The 18682-nt window shown below is 36.7% G+C and overlaps 1 protein-coding gene across 4 annotated transcripts in view; it reads left to right on the top strand.

Annotated features, from left to right (window-relative positions):
- LOC113097264 (NACHT, LRR and PYD domains-containing protein 3-like) overlaps window positions 1–12084 on the top strand; it is a 61031-nt gene extending 48947 nt beyond the window's left edge. For 3 of the 4 annotated variants that reach the window (XM_026262484.1, XM_026262487.1, XM_026262485.1), the window contains 8 exons: window positions 4062–4184; window positions 6925–6972; window positions 7985–9809; window positions 9985–10158; window positions 10255–10425; window positions 10522–10692; window positions 10789–10959; window positions 11056–12084. In XM_026262484.1, coding sequence (XP_026118269.1) covers window positions 4062–4184; window positions 6925–6972; window positions 7985–9809; window positions 9985–10158; window positions 10255–10425; window positions 10522–10692; window positions 10789–10959; window positions 11056–11230 — 2858 coding nt within the window. In that variant the 3' untranslated portion in view covers window positions 11231–12084. The remainder of the gene's footprint in view (window positions 1–4061; window positions 4185–6924; window positions 6973–7984; window positions 9810–9984; window positions 10159–10254; window positions 10426–10521; window positions 10693–10788; window positions 10960–11055) is intronic. The other variant, XM_026262488.1, reaches the window with a different exon arrangement.
- The last annotated feature ends 6598 nt before the right edge of the window (window positions 12085–18682 follow it).

Below are 18682 nucleotides of genomic sequence, written 5' to 3'. Positions count from 1 at the left end.
CTTTACTGTTTATTCAGCTTCTAGAAACTCTCAAATGCTTGCTCTCCAGCATTGCATACTCCTGGATGAGGCATGCATACAAATCTGAAAAAGGCCGAAGTCAACAGTCATAAATGCCAGAATATAAAATGAGTTAATTTATGCATTTAAATGTTTTAATTTTTAGTAGTATAAGTGCACTGTGCTCACATTTATTTGTGCATTAAATTACAAAAATAAAAAATACATACCGTATCATCTTGTGCCTTATATGTGACCAATCACGGAAAGTAGGGACACAAGTCGGTTCTGGGACATTTTGAGATATTCACAGATTCTGAAAGGGTAGTGTCCAAGCTTTCCAACGATGTGTAACACATGGAAATCTGATAATATTTGGAGAAGTTGTGGCCATTTGAACGTAGGCACTCAAAAAAGCTAAAAAAAAAAGCAGAAAATAGCCTTTAAACATTGTGCAGATCTCACCTGTTCTCACTGCTGCGAGTGACAATGGGGCTCATTTACATCTCATTTAGATAAGCCATACCCCCTGCATAGCAACGACAGACACAACGGGAAAAATCGGACAGCATACTATTAATAATAAAGGATAATGTGCATTGTAAATGTCAGTAATTTATATTTTTTGACTTTTATAAAAAGGATTTAGAGGCTGAAATATGTGAGTTTTATCTCTTTATAAAAAAAATATTTAATCTTTAAAATGTGGCCATCATTTTTAATGTTATTATTTTAATGTTTATGTAAACAAAAAGTAGATATTGTATTATTGCAGATCTCGATGCCTCCAATGAAATAAGTCATTCGGGCACACTTTCTCTTTGTCGAGGTCTTCTTTGTGGATGTAACCATCTGCGAAGTTTGCACTGTGTGTATGTTTGCCTCTAAATGTTACAGATTTTCCCCATTTCTCTGTCTTTATCCCCATCAAATGTTGCTATCGATAAAGCCTCTGATATCTTATGGTCCAACTCATCTGACGCCAGTCCAATACATTCTTCCTCGTCTTCATCTTCGCTCAGTTGTAGATTAGGGATATTATACAGTCTTATTATGCCGCTTTCAGTGAGCGCTTGTTCATAAGCATTCGGATTGTCGAAGAAGTACTTCAAAGCATTTTCGGTGTAACGGCCATGGTTCAGCTCGTCTGCGATCATCTTTGCGGCGTCCATCTTCACTGAATTTTGATATCAGCTAGAGCCGGCCAGAGTGCTGCATACTAAGTAGCCACGCTTCCCTCGGAGGGCGGGGGCAATAACAAATGAAACAAAAGCCGGCTTATCCAGTATGGAAATACAGACAGACAATGACACACCCCTACTGCGTGCTAGAATCTCTGACAAACAACCTGAATTCAACCTCAAAATGTACACTTTAAAATATACCAATACTGCTATCTCAAACACGGAGAGGCTTCTTTGTGATCTCAACTAACAGATTCTGCAAAAAAACGAAAGTCACCAATTTTGAAAAAAAAAAACGCTTCTTTCTCATTTTGCTCGAAAGTTGTGCTGCCGACTGGTGTCACAGGTTTCCGTGACGGGTCACATATGGTAATCTCAAATTGCAGAATATATTTTACTACACGCATTAAAGTGAAGTGACATGTGGCCAAGTATGGTGACCCATACTCAGAATTCGTGCTCTGCATTTAACCCATCCAAAGTGTATGCACACACACACACACACACCCACTCCCACACACACAAACCCACAACCTCACAACCCTACAACCCTAGAATTAGGAGTCATACTCTCTAACCACTGGGCCACGTGGTTCATAACGACAGAACGAGGTATGTAGCCTATGCTCAAAGTTTCTTGTGCAGGTTATTTATGTTGAAGTGATACAGAACATGCACCACATCTGCGTACTGTTGAAGAGTGTGAGCACAGTAAAACGGCTGATGGGACAGGGAAGGGTGTTTTACTGACAAATAGTCTAACAACATCTCATCAGACCCGCAGTTCACAGTTGTTCTACTGAAGCTCATTTTGGCTGCTGTAGCTTTTCCGCGTTCGTCTGATTCGTGCCTGGCGCTGAGGTGAAGCTCAAGAGTGCGTCTGAAATTCTCCCGTTTGATGTGGTCATAGCCTAAAGAGATACGCCGCATCCACATCTAAATAAATGCATTTCTTGTCAAGAAAAAAATTGACAAAACTGCCGTTTTGAGTGGGGTGGCCAAAGGAGTGGCCACACATTTGTTAATGGTGACCACCCTGTTAATACATTTGGCTGCTTTTAGTCTTACCCTGAAGTCTTACACTCATCTCTCACACACTCTCTATCTCTCTCTCACACACAAACACACACATACAGTCAACATTTGAAGTGGATCAAAACCATTCATCAAAGTTGTCCGCAAACCAAAACAATACCTGTTCTTGTCTTAGGACAAATTTGATCCACTTCAAATGCTGACTACTGTATCTCTGTTGCTAGCTGAGTAATAACATGTGAAGTTCTAAACACATATTAAGTGCACATACATGCACATAAACGACACACATATGTAGGGCCCTATGAAATCTGTTTTATTTTTTCCCAAATTTCATTTTTTCCATTTAAATTTTTCTGGATTCCATTTTTTTGTGTTTTAATCTCAACTTCTTTTTAATTGTTAAATTTAATTGTATTAATCAAAAAGCATGTCTAATTAATTAAAATCATAACACATACATTTTCACAACAATTTATTCCAAGTTTAACAAAAATTACATGTTTAGGGACCTATGAAATGTTTTATTTTTTCTTAGGAATTGTTACCTAATTCTGTGTTTTAGAATGTCTAATTATTTATTGCATAACACAACTTAATTTATTAATTTTTTAATAAGCCTTATGAAATGTTTTTTTTTCTCTCTCAGAAATTCTATTGTGTATTTACATTTTTCTGGTTATCAAATGAAGGTATAAATTATTCATTTAATTTATCTTTTAATTATTAAAAAAATAAGCAAACTGTATTTTTTGATATACAGGGGATTTACTATAAAAAACAAAACATGACAGAAATGTTGTGTGATTATTCCTTAAAAAATTATGTTTGTTTCTTTTTAGCAGTAGTAGGGTATGTACATTCTGCTGAACAATAGTTACACATTTCTGGCAAATACTTGTCTTTAAATTAAATTAAACCAGACTTTTATTTTGACGAGTTGCTGTGGATACCTTCACAGTTCTGTGTATGTGATATGAGGCTAGTTTTACTCAAATCAAACAGTCAAATGCTCATGAAGTGACTCTCAGAGCAGTTCTGGAGATGTTATTCATATGTGCATTTACATCTGCAAGATGTCATTTTTATGCTGTTTGCTCATCTGCAATACGTCTATTGGACTTCTCCTTTTGGATGTCAAATAGATGTCTATTAGATGTCTTTAAGATGTTTATGATTTAGAATGTATATAAAACTGACATCTGAAAGACGTCTGTAGATAGCAGATGTTTGCGTGATAGCATCTGTTTGTAGATAGCAGATGCTTTCCAGATCAATTGATCTTTAACAGACATCTTGCAGACGTATGTGTGCTCTCTCTCTTAATGGCGAACAAGCATAAAATACGCATTTCTTTCGAATAACGCTGCGTTCACTTCTTTCGACTTCACAATAGAATAATATGCTGGTTAACACTTTCCCACAAAATAAAGTAACGCATTTTCTGTTATCATGTCGACAACATCACCTACGCATAACTCGTCTCTCACCCCTTTGACTGACATCCTCACTGGCCAATCACAGTTGCCCTACTTGAAGTCACTTTTTCAACCAATAACAATAAATCAAAAACAAATTTTTGAAACAGACATGTCTAAACCGGTACATTTCACTTAAAATAAAATAAAATAAAATAAAACTTCTGTCACAAGAAAAAAAAGTAAATAAATAAATGAAAATTAATAATAAATTAATAATAAATTAACCCAGAGTTAACTACAAATGTACTTGCTGGTATTTAAGTTTTTTTTTTTTTTTTTTTTGTGCATTCAAGTATACTTTTTTTTTTTCACCTGGGACTTTTGATTTAGGAAATGTAATGAATCTCTGTTTGTATTCCAGTCCAGAAGAGCAGTGTTCACACTGGAGTCAGTGCTCAGACAGGAGGAACTGTAAATGCTCCTGTACTCACTGGAAACATCTTTACAGGCTCAGTGACCGTCATCGGCAGCACTGCAGGACACGGTACTGTCAATATATTTGTGCTCACTGATACACACTGCTTACTAGCAGAAAAGTAGGATCATACTTGGAATAACCCCGAACACTATTCCTATTAAAGATCCTTTTGTGAACACTATTCCTATTAAAGATCATAAATAATTAGATTTCTCTTACTTGTTATTGTCTTGAAACTAAAGACAACTCACAAAGATGAGGACAAATAGTCCTTCAATATAACTTTGGACAAAGAAAAATGATAACGCAGCAGGTAGGAAAAAAAGGACGAGAAACATGCGTCACTTGAAAAATAACTCCTTATAAAAATACACAGGAGGCTATGTGCAAATCTTTACACGCATTCTGTATGGTGACTGAACATAATGGAAGTGAATGGTGACTCATGATATACTCAGGAGAATAACAGAGCTGTGGTTTTCTGGGATTTTATCGATAACAATATTTAGCTGAGCACAATTCAATGTGTTATTATGCTCATATCTTATTTCTAATTGTGCTGAGAGCTGACTTCTAATTTTTTTTTGCTTTTTTTTTTACCTTTCGGCTATTTTTTCTTAAAGTATGCACCATCTTTTAGGTCAAATACTTGCATTTGGGCTGTTACCAAGCAAATGCAATCAGTATCAACAAAATTGATGTTTGCAATGCAGAGAAAACAGAAGCTGCATCTGAAGAGCCATTTAGATGTTTTTACACACTGTTTAATTCAGCTCTGAGAGACATGGAGTACTTTAACCTGCAGTTACAAATTAATAAATAATGTTTTGATATTTTAAAGATAAAACATTGAAAAGTGGTGTTTGAATTAATTTAAAAAATGAAAAGGTACCTAAAATGTGAAATTAAAACCATCAATAGGTGGCAGCGAGTCACTGTTAATAAGTGAGTCATTGCAATTGAACCGAATCATTTAAACAGTTGATTAATTCAGGAACAAAACACCATCATGTTGCTCAGAGACACAAAAGAGTGCTTTGTTTGGAATGATTTTTGTTTTAGAAATGGACCAAAAACAGGGAATATGTTGTCTAAAACATAAGTCTCTTGATATTAACTTCTTGTTTATTGAACTGTTGTATAAAATCAATATCACATTTGTAATCATGCTGACTTTTGGAGAAAAACGTCATTTTTTATGATCGTAACTATATGATTTTCTGTCCCATATCTTGAAAAATGTGATAATTCTAAATGTGAAAGAACACACTATAAATGCGTATGCAAACTAGTCTAGAGCATCACGTGATGTATGCCTGTTTTGTTTGGACGGGCGAGAGCGAGGGGGAACTGTAGCTTTTCTGGTGGTGCCAATCTGCAATCCTTTTTTTTTTTTTTTACTTCTTAAACTATTGTGAATTTACATTCTGCATTTAAATTACTAGTACCCACTGCAAATCATCCAAGGGGCGACCAGAGTTTATACAGTTAATTTATGTAATATTGTTCATAGTAGGGCTGTCACGATATTCGATTTTTCATATCACGGTTATTGTGGCCATAAGAATTCACGATGTCGATATATTGTGATATCTATAGAAACCTTGGGGTGGACAAGATATCAGTCAAATTATTTTTTACTTTGTTTATTGAGTTTTTCTTTTTCCCCCACGAGCATAATATTGATACTGATAAACGCAGGGCACAAGACTCTGGCTTTCTCCATCTTCTTTGAAGCTCTTATGAAATAACAAGAGAGAAAATACTGTCAAGTTCAACAGTATGATGAATAAATATTAATGGTAACACTTTACAATAAGATGCCATTTGTTAACATTAATGTATTAACGAACATGAATGAACAATGAACAATACATTTATTACACAATTTATTAATCTTTGTTAATGTTAATAAAAATAGAGTTATTCAATGTTCACGTTCAACTTGTGATTTTAACAATGCATTAGTAATTGCTGAAATTAACATGAACTAAGATTCTTAAATGCTGTGAAAATATTGTTCATTATTATTTATATATGTTTACTAATGTAATCAACTAATGTTAACTAATGAACCTTATTTAAGAATGACCACAGATGAGGCATTTTAGTGCATGGCACTGTGACCAACTTAACATTTTACAGAGTTTAATGTAGCAATGTGGTCGCTCAGTTTTTCAAGATCTGTTTTAATCGTGAAACTGTTCATAGATTTGAACAAAGAAAGAAATTAAGTGTTACTACACACAGGCTGTATTGATTGCAAATACAAAAATAAGATGAGTAAAGAAAACGCGGTACTTATAAAAAATAATCACCCTTTACTTAAGTATATGAACACAGAAAACCGCTGTTAATAGGTTATATAATATTTCCCAGTCTATGACTAGTAAAATAATAACAACTTACTCTGATGAACACAGCTCTCCTCAGAGTAGCTGCGAGTGCTGCGTTGTCTTCTTGTGTGACAGGTGTCAGAGTTAAGGCACGATACTGCCACCTGGCCACTCAACCAGGTACTGTTACCAAGTATTTACATGTGGTGTCATCATAAGAGAACTGTTCATTTTAAATATTGCGGTTATCACTAATACCGGTATATCCTCATACACTAAATTAACACAATATCGATAATTGTGTATTTGAATATCAAGGTTATCATCAATACCGGTATATTGCGACAGCCCTAGTTCATAGGCAGATATGCTTTACAGTATTTCCTTTCATGTATCTTCATATTTTGTCACACATTTATTTAGTTCTTTTTAACTTTTCTACTCACTGTTCTTTTTCTCTCTTCTCACAGAGCCACAAAAAGTCCCAGAGACGGCAGAAAAAGACACCGAAAAACAAGGTCTTATCAGTCATATTCCAAAAAAAAATTTTCTTCACGATTTTCAATGAATAAATCATAGTTAGTGTAAGAATATCAGTGGCAATGACCTAATCACTGCCATGGAATGGTGATGCCCATGATGCTGGACAGATCAGAGTTGGGAGCATTGTTAATAGTAGAACAGAGGTGAAATGTGAGAGCTGATGTACAGTGTCACCAGATCTCACCAGATTGACCTCCTCAACAGCCAAAAACATCAGCCAACCACCATCTGACCAGTAATGACCACACCAGTAAACCTTATATACACAGAAACTGAAGCCCTCTACTCTGGACTGAGTTTACAAATTAGGCATAGAAAAAAGAACACATGCCTGGATAACTTGATTTGATAGCTTAAATCTATGAGAATAATATATTTATGTAACATTTTGTGAATTAAATTGACCACCTCAGGACTGTATTAAGGATTCTCTTTAAGTTAAGTCATTTCACTGTGCGGTCTTCTTTGAAATGCTTCTCGTTCAGCTATTCCAGTCATGCGAGTGCAACGCTTATCTTTCTGAAAGAGGAATATCTAATTCTAAAAAGCTATTCACCATGCTTATGATTCAATTTGAAATCAAAAATGACATCTGACAACTGTCTAATAAGATTTGTTTCTTATGCTCAAATAGTGTTAAAGAAGCTTATTTCTCAGGTTAGATCAGTCACTGCACATACACAGTCTTAAGAGTGTCTCAGGATGCTGACTGTTTCTATACTAACCTGAGCTTCTTACTGCAGTGACACAATGACTTTCCTCTGCTCTTTTATCCACATCTTTTTATTTTTCCACCATATTGTGTATTGCACTTTCTCCCATTCAATGTGCTGTACGTCATCTTTGTATATTTAAACTATAATTAAAGGATGTTGAATGACTTCTGAAAAGATCATGCAGATGAAAAAGCTTTGTCATGTTTCTTAAAAAAGAAATCAGTTTTTACATTTTCCCATGCTTTATTAACTGAGGCATTTTTTATAACAGCAGATTTGATTCTGAAAAACTTCTTGCAAACTCACAAATCCAACCTAAAGAAGAAAGCAGAACGTATTTTTGAGGGCAAAGAAGAAGCAGATCTCCAGGTTGTTTACACAGAGCTCTTCATCACAGAGGGAGATATGAAAGAGGTTCATCAGGAACATGAGATTCTGAAGATTGATGATGCTTTCAACAAGAACAAACAAACACAGGACAAACCAATTCAATGCAATGATATATTTACATTATTAAGAGACAAGGAGAAGATTGTGCTGACCAAGGGAGTCGCTGGCATTGGAAAAACTGTCTCTGTGCACAAGTTCATCCTGGATTGGGCAGAAGGAGCAGCCAATCAGGATATACACTGTGTGTTCCTGCTTCCATTCAGAGAGATTAACTTAATGACCAATAAAGATTTCAGTCTCCACGAGCTTCTGCTGGAATTCTATCCTGAACTGGAGGGCCTGGAGAAAACCAACTTATATGAGAAATGCAAACTAGTGTTTATATTTGATGGACTGGATGAGAGTCGTCTGGCTTTGAATTTTAAAAGTAGAACATCACCAAGAGCCATTGTTAAGAAAAGATCATCAGTAGATATGCTGTTTACAGGTCTGGTCAAAGGGAATCTGCTTCCATCAGCTCTGGTCTGGGTGACATCACGACCAGCAGCAGCCAATCAGATTCCTCCTCAGTATGTGGGTTTGTTCACAGAGGTGCGAGGATTCACTGACAGACAGAAGGAAGAGTACTTCAGAAAGACAATCACAAATAAGAGTCTGGCTGAAAGAATCATCTCACACATTAAGACATCTCGTAGTCTCTACATCATGTGCCACATCCCTGTGTTCTGCTGGATCACAGCCACAGTACTTCAGGATATTCTCATCAAGAACAGTACAGAGAACATCAGCACAACACTCACTGAAATGTACATCCACTTCCTGCTGATACAGATGAACACCAAGAGCCAGAAATATGATGAACAAGAAGAAAGAGAATCTACAAAGAACTTAGGTTCAAATAGAGAAGTGATTAGAAAATTAGCCAAACTAGCGTTTGAACAGCTGAAGGAGGAAAACATTGTGTTTTATGAGAAAGATCTGACAGCATGTGGTATTATTGTGAGTAAAGACACTGAGTTCACAGGAATGATCGCTGAGATCTTTAGGAAGGAAAATGGACTTCATGAGAAGAAAGTCTTCTCCTTTGTGCATCTGAGTGTTCAAGAGTTCCTCGCTGCAGTGCATGTGTTCATCTGTTACCTGGAGAAGAACATGCAGGAGCTCCAGTTTTTCTTTGATAAGCCCAAGAAAAATATCACACTGCAGAAGCTTCGGTTTTTCTTTCATAAGCCCAAGGAAAATACCACACTGCAGAAGCTAATGCAGAAGGCTGTTAATAAAGCCATGGAGAGTCAGAGAGGACATCTGGACCTGTTCCTGCGGTTTCTGATGGGTATTACACTGGAATCCAGTCAAGACCTGCTCCAAGGTCTGATCACACACACTGAAGACACCACAGAGAGCATCACACAAACAACTCAATACATTAAACAAGTGCAAGATGAGGGTATCTCAGATGAAGCTTCAGTCAACCTGTTCTACTGCTTACTTGAGCTCAAAGATCATTCATTGTATGATGAAATCCAGAAATACCTCAGTTCAGATGCACATCCAGGAAGAGACCTCTCATCTTCAATGTGTTCAGTGCTGATCTACATACTGCTGATGTCAGAGAAGGAGCTGGAGGAGTTCAAACCAAAGAGGTTCACATCACAAGAAAACTACAAGAGACTCATTCCAGCTATGAGATGCTGCAGAAAAGCCTTGTGAGTAATTTCACTGACTACTGTTTGATCAAATATTTTATTATATATCACTAAACAATCAAATGTCATAATATTATGTAAAATATCATGTTGTCCTGGTTATGAAAGGTACAGTGAGCTATAGCAGAAAGACTGAACATCAGAAAATAATCAGCATAACCTTCTGTTTTGGCAGATTTAACAGCTGTGGTCTTGATGAAACATGCTGTGAAAGTATATCTTTAGCTCTCCAATCTTCAGACTCACATCTGAGAGAGCTGGACCTGAGTATCAATGTCTTGCAGGATTCAGGAGTGAAGCTGCTGTATGATGGACTGAAGAGTTCACACTGTCAGCTGAACATACTGAGGTTCGATTTCAAACACTTTCACTGATATTTTCCCCCATTAAATTAATAATTAAAAATCACATTGCTAAGATTTATTCTGTATGCAATCACTTTCAGACTTTCCTTATGTAATCTCACTGCTGAGTCCTGTGAGAGTTTGTCATCAGTTTTACAATCCTCATCCTCCTGTCTGAGAGAGCTGGACCTGAGTAACAATGACCTGCAGGATTCAGGAGTGAAGCTGCTTTCTGATGGACTGAAGACAAACTGTCAGCTGCAGATACTGAGGTTCGATTTCAAACAGTTTCACAGATATTTTCCCCCATTAAATTAATAATTAAAAATCACATTGCTAAGATTTATTCTGTATGCAATCACTTTCAGACTTTCCTTATGTAATCTCACTGCTGAGTCCTGTGAGAGTTTGTCATCAGTTTTACAATCCTCATCCTCCTGTCTGAGAGAGCTGGACCTGAGTAACAATGACCTGCAGGATACAGGTGTGAAGCTGCTTTCTGATGGACTGAAGACAAACTGTCAGCTGCAGATACTGAGGTTCGATTTCAAACAGTTTCACAGATATTTTCCCCCATTAAATTAATAATTAAAAATCACATTGCTAAGATTTATTCTGTATGCAATCACTTTCAGACTTTCCTTATGTAATCTCACTGCTGAGTCCTGTGAGAGTTTGTCATCAGTTTTACAATCCTCATCCTCCTGTCTGAGAGAGCTGGACCTGAGTAACAATGACCTGCAGGATACAGGTGTGAAGCTGCTTTCTGATGGACTGAAGACAAACTGTCAGCTGCAGATACTGAGGTTCGATTTCAAACAGTTTCACAGATATTTTCCCCCATTAAATTAATAATTAAAAATAACATTGCTAAGATTTATTCTGTATGCAATCACTTTCAGACTTTCCTTATGTAATCTCACTGCTGAGTCCTGTGAGAGTTTGTCATCAGTTTTACAATCCTCATCCTCCCGTATGAGAGAGCTGGACCTGAGTAACAATGACCTGCAGGATTCAGGAGTGAAGCTGCTTTCTGATGGACTGAAGACAAACTGTCAGCTGCAGATACTGAGGTAAATAGTTTTTACATAAAATTATTAACAACATGCTGCCACATTTAGTCTGAGTGACGCATGACACTGTATTCATTAACACACAAGAAATTCACATCTCAGAGTAACTCAGTTTGCAGTAAATCCAAACTGACTGGAATTGTATGTTATTTTGTAAATGGATTTCAAATAATGAAATAAAACAATAACATTATAATATGACACTATAACATCCTTAAAAATAATTAGAAAATCTATTTAAAATACATTTTTAGAAAGTTAATTTCAAAACGTGAGATAGTCGTAGGCTGCAGCCTAACGCATCAAAAAAGTAGTAATTTACACAAAGGCTCTTACTGCATATTATGGTTATTAAACAGTCATTATGAAAACCATTAAAACTAAATAATTTCCTTGTGTTCTATTAAGGGGCTTTCATTTCGATCTACAGGCTAATGAAAGTTAATGAAAGGCTGCAGTTCGAAGCGAATGTATAAGTTCCATTCTAAGTGGACTGAAGTGTGCGAGACGTGAATTTAAGTTGTATTTATTTACAGAGTTATATGATGACACACTTGTCCATGTGGTAAGATTTTTTGCAGGCTTCTGCTGGCTTCACTAACACCTGGATATGGATATGCTGGTCCACTAGCTAGACCAGCACTAAACCAGCATAAACCAGCCTGGACCAGCTCGGAATCCAAGCTGGATTATTCAGAATTTTTCAGATGGGGCATGACACAAGTGTATGTTCCATCGATGTTCTGGGCTATGGATTATATAATCTTTATCACATATGAACCTGCAAATTACCGTATTTTTCGGACTATAAGTCGCACCTGAGTATAAGTCGCATCAGTCCAAAAATACATCATGATGAGGAACAAAACATATAAAAGTCGCACTGGACTATAAGTCACATTTATTTAGAACCAAGAGAAAACATTACCATCTACAGCCGCGAGAGGGCGCTCCTTGTTTTGAGTGTAGACTACAGGAGCACTGAGCAGCACAGAGCGCCCTCTTGTGGCTGTAGATGGTAATGTTTTCTCTTGGTTCAGGTCTCTTAGTTCATGTCAAATTAATTTTGATAAATAAGTCGCACCTGACTATAAGTCGCAGGACCAGCCAAACTATGAAAAAAAAGTGTGACTTATAGTCCGGAAAATACGGTAGTTAGCTATAGCAGAACCAGGGGCCTTATGTACACAACAAAATCACTGGTGTAAAAAGAACACCCACAGTTTCAAATTTAACACCAGCAAAGTGTCTCTATGTGTCCACACTATATGGTGTAAATGTTACACTTTTGATAGTGTTAACGTTTTGTCACCCTTTGTGTGTAAATTCTACACTCATTATTATTAATCCTATTCAACACCTATTCATTGTTGTTTCTGCACTACACCAGTGTTAGTATTCAATTATAGCGCAGAACAAAGTGCAGCCATTAAGTTGACCCAACAGGGTACTGTGTATCATGCAAAAATAATTCGAATGATGGAAATATTACATCTATATAATAAAAAGGGTATAACTGAAAGAAAATTACGCATTTAACTGTTTGGTTACCAAAATTCTGCAAAATATCTTCTTTTATGCTCAACAGAAGAAAGAAACTCTATGAAACTATGAATAGCACATCCTTGATATTCATGAAATTAATTATATTATTTTTTAAATATATAATTATTTAAATAAGTATCATTTGTAGGCTACACCCATGATTGTTTGTTTATTTACTTATTATTGAACATGCAGGTATTTACATTCTCAGATGTGTTAAATGTAAATAAATACATACAAATAAATAGAATTAAGAAAATATTACATCTATATAATAAAAAAGGTATACTAGAAAGAAGATTACACATTTTTTAGGCCCATAGTATCCAGTGGCTTACTGTAATAGGTGATTTCATATAATAATGTAAATTCATTACTTGTTTGAATTTCAGCATACAGTGGAATCATAAGCTACTAGTCATAAAATTAATTAGGGTCCTTGACAAATTATAATGAAATGCATCCAAACTGGATAAAGGGGCCTCAATACTTTGTCCCCTACGAGACATAATGTCATAAAAGGGTGAAAAACATGATCTACATCAATTAATCCCATGTGTTAGCTCTATCTTTCCATCCTCCCTTTTGTGTGACTGACTGGAGTTAAGTCGAGTTCAGACTGCACGATTTTCAAAGTAGTCAGTTCACTATTATTTTCACACTGCATGACTATCTTGGCCAGCATTCAGTCACTGCTGTGTTCACACTGCACGATGGATCGGCGACAGAAGGTTTCACACTGCATGACTTTACAATAGGAAGAATCGCCGACAGCTCTGTCTGGCACGCAAATGTTTCACAACCAACAGGCACGTGCAGGGGGGGGGGGGCGTTGGGTGCTTGAGCACCTGCCCCTTTGCCCTTTGGTGCCCAAAGTGCCCTTTTGCCAAAGCAAAATTTCCTCTTTTTTTTTTTTTTGTCATAACGTTTCCTTTTGTGAATGCCTGCTCATGCCGAATCTAAATATTAGTAAAATTTTGAATAACAATTTAGCCGTCAATAAGATGACCAACATGATAACCTTTGACCTGACGACGACGACCTCCTCATCCAACCATGACGATTAGTCACGCCGCACGCGCATTTTTTAATTGTCAGAGGATATTTTCAACACTGCGAAAGCTGGTAAGTGGTGTTTCATTCTCAGCGAAGTGATTTTGATATTTATTTACTTATTATTATTTTACAAGAACGACATGATGTGAGAACATGCAGATATGTTGTTTATATTGCGGTGTGTAGCCTGTAGTGTAGAGTAACGTTAGTGTGCTGTTTGAGGGAGAAACGTTTCACAGGCTTCGAGGACAGAGGCGTCATGCCCCTTCAAAGATTTCTGAGCCAAGTGGATTTTAAATGCAGCTTCCAAACGACCAAAAAAAAAAACAGCAGAATAATATTTTTTATATATTTGATATAATCACACTGTTGTGATTAGATCGTTCAGCATCAGCTGCTAAATTCAAATCTGTGTTCGCTGGCTGGCGCTGAGCCAGAGACGTTCGTACAACGCTTCATGATGATAACCAATCAACGGTTCTGTTGCGCGAATGCAATGGCCAATCAGAGACCTGCAGAAGAGTCATCATGAAACGCGCTGTTTTTGTTCACTTGCTCGCTGACTGAATTATTTAGGGAATTCTTTCTTCAGAGAGAGAGAGAGAGAAACACTAAAAAATATCCTGATGTGCATAATGTAATGTAAAGTGCTTCAGTGATTGTAATGGGAGTTTTTGAGAGTGCCTGAACTCTGGCTAGACTGAATGAAAATGTTATTTGATAATGTAAATGTTCTTTACTCTCTGTAAAATTAAAGTGTTAAAATAAGTAACTTACAATGTTGTTATTAAAATTTACATTAAATACAAAATTCAGTCGTATTAAAAATATTTTATGGCATGATATGGCACAGTAAAAAGTCGGGGTTTTATGTGTAGTTGATAGATTACACTTCCTTTCCATTTATTGATCAAATAACAATCTATAAAGGTGCAAAACGTGTTTACTTACACGTTTGAGAATCGAGATATTTCCTGATATATTAAGCATGTTTGGAATTGTTTTGAATAAAAAGGAAAAATAAATAAAACATAAGCCTGTATAAGTTATACAGTGCTTTCATAGCATGACTCAGTTGTTTATTGTTTTGTATCAATATTTAAAGTGGACTTATTGATTAGGTGCAAGAATAGTAGTGATGGTTAAAATAATAGATTGATGCTGAAATAGTAGATTGTGCCTTGTTCCTAGATGGACAGAGACGGGAAAGTAATAGATCAGATGAGGAGATGGAGAGAGAGGAAGAAAAGAGGCAAATGTAGACGCACAAGTGACAGAAAGAGCAGGTAAGCAAGCCAGGAGACAGAGGTTGGTGAGAAAGAGGAAAATGTAGAGTGTTTTCTGTAGTTTTTACTATAACAGCTGTTCTTAATTATTCTGTAGAACAGAGAAGAAAAAGCCATCAGGTTGGGACAATTTAAGACATTTCAGTTTCTAATCCCAGAGCTATTATTAGGTGGAAATAATTTTTCTTTTTTTACTTTTAAACTTAAAATTGTCTCTTCTAATCTTTTTATTTTTCAAAACTGCATCACAGCATTTGATGCTGTATCAATACATAATCATCCATATCGATACGCAAATCGGCATGGAATGCATCACAATATATTGCTGTATTGCTATTTTGAACCGCGCTATTTAAACCTTGTTCCATGTGCCCCTTTTATACTTTGAGCACCTGCCCCTCCAAAGGTCTCTGCACGGCCCTGACAACCAAACACACGCGAGATGTGACAAGGAAACAACGCGATATCACACGTGCAAGACCGGAGTTTTCACGTGAGACCGGGATAGCTCAGATGAAACGTCAAACAGACAAGGGTGCTCCTGCTAAATTTATACTAATTTATCTTCCATTTCATGGGTCCAAATAGACCGAGAAGAAAGCCTTTTTCTGTAATAAAGCCATGCTTGCTGATATTGTGGTTTATAACTCCTCCCCGAACTCCCCGCTGCTCTGTATCTTGCTCTCTCATTGGCTGTCGGTCATTGCCGATGTAGTTTTCAGTCAGAACACTTTTCAGACAGCATGTTTTTGAATCGCCGACAGGTCCAGATATTTAGCATGCCAAATATCTCACGGGCGTCGGTGACTCATCGGCGATTCTCTCAGATCGCGTCATTGCTCATTCATACTGCGTGATTGTCACTCGCGTGAACGAGCTCAGATTTGCCTGTGATTTCTGGCATTTGTTGGCGATTTCTCAAAACCTGTCGGTGAGCCAAAAACTGGGCTAAAATCATGCAGTCTGAACGCGGCTTTAGTAAACTGCTGCTGTAAATCTCCTCTCATGGCAAAAGCAGACACAGAAGAGGGGCAGTACAGCTGTGGAAAGATTGCTCTCTCATCTCCTCCTTTTGACAGATTCATTCCCGATTAAATTAAGGTCTACTGTACAGTAGAGATGTCAGTTCAAGGGTTAAGTTATGTTTTAGGTGGGATATTGAATGGAAAAAGAACTAAACAAGACCAATAACCTTGATTCATTAACCTGTTAACACAGTCTACCCTATTTCCCCATGATATGTACTTAAAAGTTATTTGCCCACCGGCAACTATAGTTGCCGCTTGGACAATTGATTAAGTTTACAAAAAACTATAGATCTCTTGGAAGATTTGTTTTGTTTGGATGATTCTAGAGACCTTCATGATTATATTGATATATATGTCAACAATAAAAACGTATTAGTATTATGAAAATTACATTTCTTTGGGAGGGTTTGCCTTCGCCATGCTTCCTGGAAGTAGGGATAAGAAGTTGACAGCCTCATGTGACAGGAAGGAAGTGGATACCTTATTTTTTTTTTCTTGAAATCCTTTATTAGGTGTTTACTTGCATAAACTATAGTTGCCGTTGGGCTTAAATGGCAGGACATATTTGCAGAAAATATTGCAAAACTTTGAGGTACACCAAATTTAACATTCACATTCAAACACCACATTTCAATGCGTTTAAAAAAGCTACACAATTTGCAGTTAATTCCAATCTGAAACAAAAACACAACAGGGAACACTGCAAGTTCTCTCATCACTGGCATATGAAAACTGAATAGGGTCTATAGTATATCAAATCATCCATGCAAATGAGAGTGAAAATATTACCCACCTCCTTAGTACAGAATGCATGAACCTGCTCAAAACACAACTTGTTATTCAGTTCCATATTTTTTTACCCAGGTTGTAGTGTAGACACTTGGTACATTCCATGGGTCATGATGGGTCATGACAGTCATGCACATATGCACCAGGATGCAGGTTTTTCACCCAGTCCTTCTTTGCTTGTAGAAAGCACAGTAAAGTCTTGGTCAATCTATCACACAAATAAACATGTAAATAACAAACATTAAAATTACATTTACAATTAAGATCAACATTTTAATATTTCTTACCAAGCCTGGTGTATCCAAAAAAATGGGTAAGTAATCAAGGATGAGTGAAGATTTATCTGAATCATGTATCAAATTCTGTCTGTACTCGAGAGTTGTCCTCATTTTATACTTAATAACTGGTGCGTCTGTTGAATGCTTCATCATGGATATAGCTTCTGTGCATGTTGTTGAAGATGTCTCACGCAAAAGCCTTTGGACCATCTTGGTAAACCACCTTTGATGACCCCTTAGGGTTATTAACCCTGGCCACTCTGTGGATCATAGTACTGTTCCTATCAAACAAATGTTTAGCATCAATAACGTCTGTTTCACACATGCTCCATCTGCAGTGCGTATGCGTTGTGTATTATTATTTTTTACGCTCCCATTTCAAGCTGCACGTGGTTGTGGTCTGTCAGTGCATTCCAGGAGTGGTGCAGCGATCGTTTATGCACAGAGTCTGTTTTTGCAGTGCTGCACGTGCTGAATTAAAGTGACAGTGCATTGTTACAAGTGAAGTGATACAAGTGAACATGGGTTGACACGGAAATGCAGAAATTTCACATTAAATTGATAAAATATGTATTTTCCACAGCCTTGCACATTATATTTGTGGCAGCGCTCCCCCAACATTATATAACCAAATTCATTTTCTGCCAGCAAGAGGCGCTTTTAGAGCAGGAGACAGGTTTCTCCGTTAACGGCTGTAAAACAGTGCTGAGCTCACAAACACTGCTTTATCAAGCATTACACGCAAGATGAAATTAATTTGACAACTGACATTTTCTGAAGATAGACGGTTTCCTTCTGAACTACAGAGATAGAAACACCTGTGCTGTTTTTTTATTTTTAAATGTGCAGATCTTGTGTTTATTCAACGAAGTCAAAGCCTTTTTGAAAATCTATTTGTGGTGGTCAGTTTTGATATTGTGGCGGCCCTCCATAAATAAATCAATGTGTGGGAAACCCGTTTCAGTCAACACATGGCTTTTTGGCTAGGTTTAAAACAAAAAGTGAACTTTTAGATTAACAAGGCAACAATATTCACTTTTATGGAGGCAGAAAAACAAAGTTCCTTAAGACCCGTGGGATTACTTGTAATAATGATTTAAATGCAAAAGGCAAGAGTCAACTATTTCTGTCAGATGTTTGTGATAGCCTAACAAGAAAATGTCTCATTACACAAACCTAGAAGTCAAATGCATGAATACTTTGTTTTTATATATATATATAGTTTAAACTAAGGTCTACGAAATATTTTTAGTGTATTGTTATCACAATGCTGAAAAAGGTTTTTAATTTTTTTTATATGATTTTAAATAAAAAATAATGGACAAATGTTGTATTTGTGGTCTGAACAGCCATGGATCAGTAGCAGACTGCAAACACATCCTGTGTGAAAGCACAATGAGTCCATGCTGCTTCTGCACCACATAAGTAACACACACAGACCGCATACGCACTGCAGACGGAAAATTAGTGAAAC

The sequence above is a fragment of the Carassius auratus genome, unplaced genomic scaffold (genome assembly GCF_003368295.1).
Source record: "Carassius auratus strain Wakin unplaced genomic scaffold, ASM336829v1 scaf_tig00216164, whole genome shotgun sequence".
Taxonomy (NCBI): Eukaryota; Metazoa; Chordata; class Actinopteri; order Cypriniformes; family Cyprinidae; genus Carassius; species Carassius auratus.
Note: the sequence above shows the minus strand (reverse complement) of the source record. Positions and strands in the feature narration are given on the sequence as shown.